Below are 11,158 nucleotides of genomic sequence, written 5' to 3' on the forward strand. Positions count from 1 at the left end.
CAGGCCCAGCTGGACTCAGAGGCGGAGGCCATGCGAGTGTCCCACAGGGAGCTTCTGTCTGTGGAAGACACTGTCTACATGCCAGATAAGGACACAGAGCCTGTCAATCGCACGCTTATCCAGAAGGCTGGCTACCTCAACATTCGGAAGTAAGATTAATTACACTCATTATGGCCCTATCTGAAAATCTAAGGACACTTCCTACTTACTACCAAGTCAATATGTTAAAGGATGCCATGAAAGGAAACAAACTGAAGTGGCATTTCCAATTTTGTCAGGAAATTAAATGCAGTTCAGTAGATGGTGCCATTGATCCACAGTGGCTCCGGGAGATTTCAAATGCCTAAATTACCAAACACAACCAGGAAATGATTTTTTTGCTTCTCTCTCTCTCTCAGCAAATACATTTAAAAATAAGCCAAACACAGTAAACAGTAAGTCTGTCACAGCAGACAAGGTATGTCAGGTAACATGTTGACAGTGTGCGTTGTCAGCTTATACTAGACTAGATGTATGGCAAAGGAAACTTCCTTAATGGCTTCAAGGGATAAAACTGCTGCGTAGCTCGCATTGTGATTTAGTGAAATGTCAAAGCTGTCAAACTCTGTCTCTCCCTCATATACATCCAAAGTCTTTGACAAATGTCTGTGACACCGGAGAAAAGGTTTCCACAGAATGCCATTCTGTTTAATGACACACACTGCCAACAGCCTCAAACACTTGTCAAATAGAGCTGAGGCCAGAAAACATTTTCTGTTTCAAATGGTTTCTCAGTATTAAGGGTCTGAGTCACCCAGGGCAAAACCAGCCATACACTTAAGTATTTATCAAAGGACATTTATTTGGGAATATTTGTTGAACAGAGCGTACAAAATTGAAGGTTTACAGATGCGCAGTTGAAATGAGTCACGCATGTATAGATCAGAAATGGGGTGACTCAGAGTTGAGTTACATCCTAGCTTCGTTATAATTGCATATACAACATTAATAGCCAAAACAAATTTAGAGCCAAAATAAAACAACCCAAAAATTAAAAAAAAGAAGACAACTCAGGATCTACTTGTGGAATCAAATGATGAGCGGGGGAAAATTGTTGGTGTGAAAATGTTATTAAAATAGTTAATCATGGTTTCAACAATGGATGTGCAGTTCGTGTTTTAAATTCTCAATAAAAATTCTTCACATTACCGAAGACGAGACATTAAGTGCAAGCTAAAAAGATGACCTCTGTACAATTACCCGAACTCTAAGGAATATAGCAGACCACAGCAGATACGTGCAGTTTTGTTCTAATCAGTTATTGCTTTTAAGTGCTTTTTTTTTTTTTGGAGATGGATAAGAAGATTTCTGCCTATTAAAAACAAAAAATGTAAACAGTAAAAAGAAAAAAATACCAAAATGACAGGAAAATTGAGTTCTGTGAAACTTTCAGGTAACAGCATTCATGAATATATAATAATAATCAGTAATGAACATTATCCTGTTTGTATTACCACAGCAATATTCCATAAAATGAATGGATGAAGTATTTAAGTGTCTGTCATGTAGGAGATGTTATCTTTCTGTGAGCTTTGCAAAAATGTGTTTCACGAGTCATTATTAAAATGTGAGCTCAGGTGGGCTGTAAGCGACTCATAATTAAAGCTTTATCAACAGCTTTAAGCTGCACGGATTAAAAATTAAAACAAGGTGAATCTTTATTATTCAGAGAAGGTTACCCGCCTGTCAGATCTTAGCTCAAGTAATGCCAGGAATTAAGTAGTAGGTGCCCTGTTTGTGTGCTCATATATCTGGTTATTAAATATTACTAATGTTTCAATGCAGGAAATAGCACCAGCTAATAGATGAGCACACAGTGTCTTTTTTAAAATCAGAAATCTGTCATGTTTTCTAGTTTTCCAAAGGTATGCAAAATCACTATCCATCATGATGGCTTTTGAGCAGTGATTCTAATCATCGGGTGTGTTTTGAGGGCCCACTGTTTGTGCTGTATAATATGAGCTCGTGCAAGGCTTCTGTCTGGCTGCTGAATACACATCCTCCATTGTTTGTAAGTGGGGAAACTTGTCTGTAAACATCTATAGATCTGCTGCTACAAGCATAACATCTGTTTATTTCTTTCAGAGTAGACAACAGGCGATACAGACAACAACTACACGTATAGCATATTTATATTTATATATGCGGTGGTGCAAGATGTTGGAATAAAATATGGAATAAATAGGGGATGAATGGATAAAGTTAACCTACCGCTGCACGTGCATCTCAGTTATAATAACATTATGAATTGCAGACTAGTTTCAGTGTTCAATATATTTTCCAGGAGACGTTTTTACAGGACTAGTTCATCTATATGTGTTTTTAAAGCGGCTCATATAAATTTGTCCTGTGGAAAGTATTACTGTAGCCATACAACCACTGGGAGTTGTTGCACTGAATCATGTCTTGCCTTTGTCTTTGTACAGATGGGATAGAGGTCCTCTGGGGCCTATATGTTGACATATATCATTGAGTTGTGAAGGCTGTTTAATAACGAGCTGTGTTTGCTCTTTCATACAGATAAGTCTGACACACTAATTTTACTTCTAGAATGTAAGGTCACTAAAAAGACTAGGAGATCCCTCTGAGGCGCAGATTAAGAGACTAATCTCAGAGGTCACTGGGTCATTATGACCTTTGAGAAATTACCAGATGGAGACACCTGCTGTAAAGAAAAAATAAAAATCGTCCACTTTGTTGTTCAAATCACCTCGAAGCTAATTGCATACATGCATACAAATAGTATCCATTATCTTACTTTACACTTACGATCTGAATCTACATTTATGGCTTTGATTCAAACGCTGTTTCTTCTGTTTCTTCTTTTTCTTCCCCAGTAAAACAGGCCTAGTGACCACAGCCTGGGATCGTCTGTATTTCTTCACCCAGGGAGGGAATCTCATGTGCCAGCCACGGGGGGCTGTAGCAGGAGGCATGGTGCTGGACCTGGATAACAGCTCTGTCATGGCGGTGGATTGTGAGGACAGACGTTACTGTTTTCAGATAACTTCCCCTTCAGGAAAAACGTATGTGCTTTTTTTTTTTTTTTTAGTTTCTCCATGCTCAGCAGTGAGAATAATACATAAACATTGTGTCTCTGCAGGTCAATGATTCTACAAGCCGAGAGCAAAAGAGAGTATGAAGAAGTGAGTGAAGGGGCAGCTCAAACAGCTCCATTTGACCTTCGTTTTTGTTTTACATCCACTTCACGAAGCTATCCGCTGCTACGAGTATCTGTCATAGAACAATGGAGAGACTGTCAAGACTCATTTGTGTGTTTTCGTATTAAGTTTTGTGCTCGGACACAAGTGACTGGCCTGTCACAGCTGGTATCAGTCAAGGGATTTCACGCTGTGCCTGAGCTAGATGAAGCCTTAATGTAGTAATTTCTGTTTCTTTCTCAGTGGATTTGCACTGTGAACAACATCTCCAGACAGATCTACCTGACTGACAACCCAGAGGTAAAGATTTCATACTAACCAGCACAGATACACACTGTTTAAATTTAAAAAAATAAAAATAAGATAAAAGACGATTAACCAGTCATTTAAGGATAACATTTTAAGACATTAACACACATCCAGTTAACACATTAACTGGCGAATGTTTAATCTATTTAAGTAACATAACAAGTAATGATTAACAAACCTTTACTCTGTCACGCCCTCACAGTATCTCAGTTGTCTTTGCCTTGAGAGGTATTCAGTCCCAGAATCTTGTATATTTGCTTTGCAAATGTTTATTCTTCACATTCTCTAATAATGAAATAACTGCATCCAAAACTGCCCTCACTCTTATGCGCTTACTTTTCATCCGTGGTAATCGTTTGGGGGGTTTCACATAGATTTCAGACACCGTTAACAGGTGCGCTGTTATAGACCTGGAAATTATGGTTTTATCACCTCAAGAGCAAGATTTCAGGATTTCTAGTGAATAGCTGTTGGACTGAGTGAGGTTTTTTGTTTGTTTGTTTTTTCCGAGTTTGAGAATTTTTGAGTGGGCTGGATAGAATTACCAGAAGAGCCGGTAATGAAGTTTAGCGCGCCAGGCAGCAGATGGAGAATGATTTTCGACGCAGCTTCTCTTGTTTATCTAATTGTTAAAGTTGTGCAATTTGCCTCCGTTCTCTCTCCCAACTCAAGTGTTCGTGGAGAGCTGCGTGACCTCACCCTCATTTGTCTCGTCAGTGATGTGACTTTTGTTAATTGTTTGGTGGATTTTTCTTAATTAGAGTGAAACCTCTTAGTACAGTGAATAAACCTGCTCTCCAGTATATCATTTACGTAAAACATTCTCGACAGAATTTGGTCAGGTTTTCTTTTCAGATTTACTAAAGCAGGATTTCTAATTATTATTCAGTGATTGGTTTCTTTTTCCAGTTAGCATTCCACATTACTGTAAATAATTACATCCCTCAAATCCTATACGTAATTATATATGAACTAAACAACAAATAGAAACCATCTGCTGTTTTTTAGGGATGCCACTAAATAAACTGCTTATGGTACACAGAGCAAACATGAGGTTGAGAAAATACACTGAAGACAATGAAACAAGTACTTGGAAAGTTCTTGTTTTTAGGATCATTTATATTCCCTAAATGACTCAAACTACGAGTATGTGAGATACTGAAAAGTCCCTGATTTCTTTGATATTAGGCTGTGGCTATCCGACTGAACCAAACCGCCATCCAGGCAGTGACTCCCATCACCAGCTTTGAGAAGAGACAAGACGGCTCACCCAACCCCGACAGGTCAGGCATGTAGCTTATGTGAGAGTGTGTTCAGAATCCTACATTCAGTACTGCATAACAATCCAAAGCTTGTAATGTAATGTTTCGTGTCATGGTGAAAAGACAAACAAACAAACAAACATCCAGTTTTCTTAGTTCTGTGCTACAAAAGCTCCTGCAAATGAAGTCGGGTAACGTTAAAAAATAAAAAAGTGCCACTGAGCTTTGGAAATGTGGCCAAAGCCAAACATCTTATGCATCCCTGTAAATACCCTTTGTTGAACAGGGTTCTTTCCCTCAGATTAAGCTTTGTGTTTTCTTTTAAACGGAGGAGGGTGGGTTTTGTTTGCTGTAATCTTTCCTTCTGTTCATGTTTTTAAAGCAAGTTTAAGAATTGGTGGAAGACCAGAAATACACTTTGAAGTCTGCCTTAAGTAGTTATCTTTCATTGTTAGGATTTCCAGTGTGAAATCCTCTCTTGAGGATTGTAGATTTTTGCCCCCTCACTGACACTCCATGAATCATTTCACGGCTGCTGCTGACTGAAGTATTAGGTTCACATTTTTCCAATCTGTCTTATCCTTTATTGGTGGGGGTGGGTGGGTGTGTTCTTGGTTTATTCATTAGAACTCATCTTTATTTTGTCTCATTTCTGCAGAGCTAAGCCAGGAGGTGTTCATACTACCAGCAGTGGTTCTCAGAAAACAGGAGTTGCCCCAGAACCAGAGGACCTAATAGCCCCGGGGACGCCCATTCAGTTTGACATCATGCTGCCTGCGTCCGAATTTCAGGACCAGAACAGAACTGGGGGGAGGTGAGAGCCCAGCTGAGACAGGAAGTTTGTGTGGGTGCTTGTTTGTGTTTTTGCAAAAGACAGGGGCGAGTTACTGGTGGGCGATGACACTAATTTCCTAAATGTTGGTCTCATTGTGGTTCTCACGTCATTTCCAGGAAGCAAATAGCTTCGTAATTGTGTAGCGCAGTGCTTTAATTGTTTTTTTCTTGCTGGTGTTTGCTCCCATCCCGACAGACGCACAAACCCATTTGGAGAAACAGAAGACGACTGTTCGACAGATACTGATGGTAACAATTTCCTGTTCTAAGTGCACTTTAATAGTCCACTCTCTTTTAAGTACTTTTTAAGTTCACCTTAACCTCAGTGTGTGGTTGTCATCGGTCAACTTCTTTGTTCACTGTCCTTGTGCTTTTATTCTGCTGACATATTTAGCTTGCGCATGATGTTTGTCTGTCTCTGCAGACTCCCTGCTTCAGCAGGTATTCGCTGTGCGCTTCCTGGGCTCCATGGCGGTTCGCTGCGGCGACAATCAGGAAGTGATCTACGAGGCCATGAGGCAGGTGCTGGCTGCCCGAGCCATTCACAACATCTTCAGGACCACAGAGGCCCACCTCATGGTCACCAGCAGTAGCCTCAGGTAGACTTTCAGCACAATTTTAATAAGTTTTACATCAATATGAACCTGCTGGAGACAGATATGGGGACTTGTTTTGAGGCACTTAGAAATATCTCGTTGATATAGAAACAAAGTTCTTTTCAGTGGTGCAGGTACATGTGCAAAAAGGTCAAAAAAAAAAATTCATAGTGTTTTTCTTTCAACTCATGGTTACCTTCATTCTTCCAATAGTTTCATTTTTATTTTATAAAATAAAATAATACTTTAATTTTAGTTTTTATTACACCTCAGCTGCAAAAGGTTGAAAATGTATTGTTGTTAATCTGCTGTGTGGGCAGCCAGACGGGCAGTGTGGACACCCAATTTTGTGAACACGAAAAGTCAAGAGCGCAACGATGTAGGATTGTCAAGTTGATAGTAAAAATCCATTTCAAATCGCAGGTCAGGTTTTCTGAAAATCTTGTAAACACATAAAACAGAAAGATGCGACCTTGGTCTGTGCATCTACTGGGAGGCTGAGGCTAAGCTGAGACGCTGGCGGTTGTCAGTGTTTTTTATATTTACATTTACTGCATTAAAGCCTGAGTGACATAGTCTGGTTTGGACCTTGATCACAGCTACGTCTGTTTCCTGTAGCCAAGCACGCCATGCAAAGCACTTATGGAGAACTTGAAGTTCGTTCATCTTGTGTACGCAAATCCAAGTTGTCTGTAGCACCAAGGCAGCACAAGTCATTTGCATAACTTTAAATGTATTGAAGTTAAGTGAGAGCCATTGAAAAATAACAAACAAACAAAAGAATGTCAAGATGCCACTGGAACACAATCTTAAAGTTGGCAAGTTGCCGTAGGTCATTGCCTGAGGTAAACGACAAAAAGAAGCTTGAAGCAGGAACCCTGTGAAGCATGAATATTGGCAGCAAAGAACAAACTTTGTGATGTTGAATTGCTACGTAACCCACGGTTTCTTTTTTTAACACTCTCAGAATAGAAATCCTGAGTATGACTTCAGTGTTTTTGTGGTTTGTTTTGTTTTCCTGAACAGGTTGATAGACCCACAGACTCAAGTTACAAGACTAAGTGTAAGTATCACAACAGGTATCACAGCTGCTCTTTTATTGAGCTCTGTCAGGTTTTCTGTATTTGAACTTCTTTAAAAGACACTTCTCAGTTTTTATTTTATTTATTCTCAGTTCCAGCTTGGAGAAGTGTGTCAATTCGCAGCCCACCAGGAGAATGGGAGGCTGATGGGATTTGTGGTTGAAAGCAGAGACTGGAGCAATGGAGACGAGGAGGGAGAACCATCGTTTAGCGCCTTCGTCTTTGAGAGCAACACGGAGGGCGAAAAGGTTCACAACCCAGAATCAACAACTCGGTTTCAAGTAGAAGAACATGTTAAATGTAATATAATATCAACACACTATATGTGATTGTCTATTCACAGATATGTTACACCATAAACCTGGCAAAGGAGATTACAGAAGCTAAGAAGGTAACGTCTTAAAAAATGTAAAACTTTAGATCTTTTTGCTTTGAGCTTTAAAAACAACCAATATATGTTTTGATTAAGATTCTTTTTTCTTGCTATCAAACATCAAACCATGATCCTGAGTAACTGTAGCCAACAAAGCTGATGAAAGTTGGGGGAAAAAATGGTATAAAATAAATTAAGGATATTGTTCCTCAGCAAATCTGTTTAACATTTTTAAGGACCCGGAAGCTCTGGCCCAGCTAATGAAGAACATGCCTCTAACCAATGATGGCAAGTTCCTGCTGCTTGAGCCTGAGACGGGTGACACGACCGAAGGAGCAGGACAAGAAGATCTGGAGTCTGAAGCCTAGTTCCAGTTAGATTATTCTCCCACCTAACCACCCCCAAAAAAGATGAGCCAGTCAAAACCAGGGCCACAGTTCTGCTTTTGCCCCAGAGGTTTCATTCTGATGCCCAGCCCTAACTCTGGTACTGTGACATCAATATTAGAAAGGCCACATCCACCAACCCTCAGTAACTACATCTCTCTCTCTCTCTCTCTCTTTTGCTGTGCTAAAATCTTAAGATGTTGACATGGGTTTGACCCCACACACACACACACACACACACACACACACACACACACACACATTAAAAAGAAAAATTGAAAAAAGAACTTATTTTCGCCCGTGCTCAGACTGCAACATGAGTCTTTGCATGTGGAGTTTGTCTTTGCACCACTGTAGGTGGTGCGCACATCAAAAGGGACACCACATAGATACTGGATGCGTTTTCATCGTCTCCTAAAATCCCGAGCCATTTAACAGAGTGGTGACTCATTTTCTTTCAGTTTAGGTTTACATTTATTTTTAGGTTTACATAGTTTGAAGTGGTTTTTTGTGTTTGGAGAATTTAATCCCTTTACCTTACTTTGCTTGTTAACACGTATGTGAGGCTCTTACGCAAATACTTTGGCATTCATTCCTTGATTATTTATGAAAGAAAACGTTACTGCACTTTGAGGTTTGTGTTTGTGTAACACCATCAAATTACCACAGAATGTAATAATTGATAGGATTGGAGACTTTTATGATAGTGTAGGATAGTTGAAATGACATCAGCTCCTTTTATCCTTAGAGCAGCCACTCTTGCCTAGTTTAATATTTTTATCCTTTTAGCCTCGTAATGTGTGTCTCAAAGCAGGGTACACACTTGGCAAAACATTTTCTTCTCGGCTCTCTTGCCACTGTGAAGTTAGACTTGGCACCCTGGCTATCTTAAGCCTTCCCACTAAACTGAATTACTTTTATGCTCGACATTTTCCTCGGCTACCTATGTAAACAAGTTCTAAGATGATTTGTATGTCAGCGGGAAACGGCCCAGAAACGACTTCACGCTCGTTTCCCCAAAAGCCCGTGTAAATATGATCTGTCTATGTATGTTTAACCAGAGTCAATATGCTAGGATCTATTGCAGTGCATGATTAAATAATGGCATTCAATCTAGTTCCCTCTGCAGAAGATTAAAGCTTATACTATGAGCACTGAGCCGTAACGCTAAAAGAGAATCAACTCAACTGTCACAGTCCACAGTGCACTTGTGTGTGGGGGGGAAAGCAATTTGCTCTTCTTTACATATGAATGCTAATCAGAGCAGAACAACTAATGGTAACGCAACCTGTGAAATTCATCGCCCCCTCTGGATGCCGCCGCAGTTTTGTTCATTTTCAGTCCGTTTGAGCTGCGACACAAATCTTGATGGACAGCGGCAGCCTATGCAGTGTCAGTGTGTGACCGTGTTTAGAAAAGGTGAAAAGAAACTGGCTGGAAGTAGAACTTGAAAGTTGCAGCGTGGTGACCAGTGCAGTCAGTTTGTGCCAGAATCGCCGTGCCAGAAGCAGAAACATGTCACACATTTTATTTAGAACTTGGAGCTGCACTAACAAAAATTGTTCGACTGCTCATCACCCTACGCATCGGAATTACAAGTTTGATTTGCAAAGAGAATTTCTTTTTGTTTTCTTAGAGGAAGTTTAAAAAAAGACCATCCTGGTTTACTTAACCGACAAGGTAGATCTTGTTTGTATACAAAAATCAACACCCATGTAGCAGATGGTAATTGACAGACTAATGCTTCCTTTCATTCAGGTCAGAAATCTCTAAATTGAACATTTTAAACTCGAGCTGGCGACGTTCCACACTGATGTCAGGCGTAAATACTCAGCTTCTTACAGCAGGCAGCATTTTAATATTTATGTCATGGATACATTCGAGAAGAGGAAGATATAAAAAGTCTGTTAAGAACATTATATACAAACTAGTGTCCAATCAAGTACATGTTTAAGATGGCTTATGACACTTCCTAACCCAGGCAACGTGTAAATAGGACCAAAGGCAGATTAGAGCTTCCCAGCTTCCAGGATCTATACCCCGCCCCTGTTATCTCATAATCATGAGATTCTCTCATAATTTAACCCCATCTCAATAAAAGTGGGCTGCACCAAACAAAAATGTTAATTGGGTTAAATATACCAACCAAATGAAGAAGTGCATGTTTGGATTCACTGGGAGAGAGCTAATTGATTAGTTGGTGTGGATGTTTATGGCATGTATTGATTCAGGCAGTAAACGGGTGATGAGGATTACAGATCACCTGTCAGAAATGTGCAGTAGTCAGAAGCACATTCAAGCTCACCAGAGCATTAGAAGAGCGAGTCTCGCACTTCCAAGGGAACAACTGCTATCTGGGCAATTTGTCAGAATAGCTTTTTTTTTTTTCCCTTTTTCTTTTAATGGCTGAGTTCCCAGAGTTGACTCATGAACTCGTGGTGCCGCTTGTAGCCAGAAGAATACACACGTAAACACAGACTCTGTTCCAGGAAACCAAGCACATTTCCCTAAACGTCGACTAACTTTGTGGCCTGATTGGAAACTCCAAACTGGCAGGCTGTTTGATGCGGCATAGATAAAGCAGTTTATCCAATATCCTCCTTTCTCAGGGGACGGCAGAGGCACTTTAATTACACCTTTACTAAAATTGTGCTTAGTGCAGTGGCCAACAGTGAGTAGTTTGGGGTTTGATGATTCACATATAAGCGGGTGCCTGTGCTTTTGCTGAGCAGTGGCTTAATTGGTGAGATTTGCTCTAAATGCTTCTACCCAGTCACAAAAAGAAATCTTAGTGTATAGAGGCTGATGCAGCCCATTACGCTCATTACAGCTGTGCTGCATAGTCTTGACATATTCTCTTGTAAGTAATGCACAGTCAGTAAAAATGTGGGTTATGAAGTTGTAGAAAATAAATTTCTGTAATATAGCAAGGACGGCATTTTCTCCCTTTTTCCTGTCTTTTTGTAAAAGGCTGAAGTTGCCACTACCCGTACAGCTTTGCACTTAATTTGTCCTAATTTTCTAGAACTGTGTAAACATGCATCCTTTAATAAACATGAGTCATTTTTCTTACTTGTGTAAATGTTGTATTTTCTTTATCCCACAAAAGAACTTTA

The 11,158-nt window shown here is 39.9% G+C and overlaps 1 protein-coding gene across 1 annotated transcript in view; it reads left to right on the forward strand.

Annotated features, from left to right (window-relative positions):
• Positions 1–11,114, forward strand: part of appl2 (adaptor protein, phosphotyrosine interaction, PH domain and leucine zipper containing 2) — a 17,016-nt gene extending 5,902 nt beyond the window's left edge. Inside the window, 12 exon segments of the mRNA XM_013909585.1 lie at positions 4–149; positions 2,877–3,065; positions 3,143–3,185; positions 3,444–3,500; positions 4,698–4,792; positions 5,430–5,585; positions 5,802–5,854; positions 6,030–6,204; positions 7,228–7,264; positions 7,376–7,531; positions 7,627–7,674; positions 7,893–11,114. Coding sequence (XP_013765039.1) covers positions 4–149; positions 2,877–3,065; positions 3,143–3,185; positions 3,444–3,500; positions 4,698–4,792; positions 5,430–5,585; positions 5,802–5,854; positions 6,030–6,204; positions 7,228–7,264; positions 7,376–7,531; positions 7,627–7,674; positions 7,893–8,024 — 1,287 coding nt within the window. The 3' untranslated portion in view covers positions 8,025–11,114.
• The last annotated feature ends 44 nt before the right edge of the window (positions 11,115–11,158 follow it).

This window comes from Pundamilia nyererei, unplaced genomic scaffold (genome assembly GCF_000239375.1).
Source record: "Pundamilia nyererei isolate P.nyererei 1_Seehausen unplaced genomic scaffold, PunNye1.0 scaffold00027, whole genome shotgun sequence".
Lineage (NCBI taxonomy): Eukaryota > Metazoa > Chordata > Actinopteri > Cichliformes > Cichlidae > Pundamilia > Pundamilia nyererei.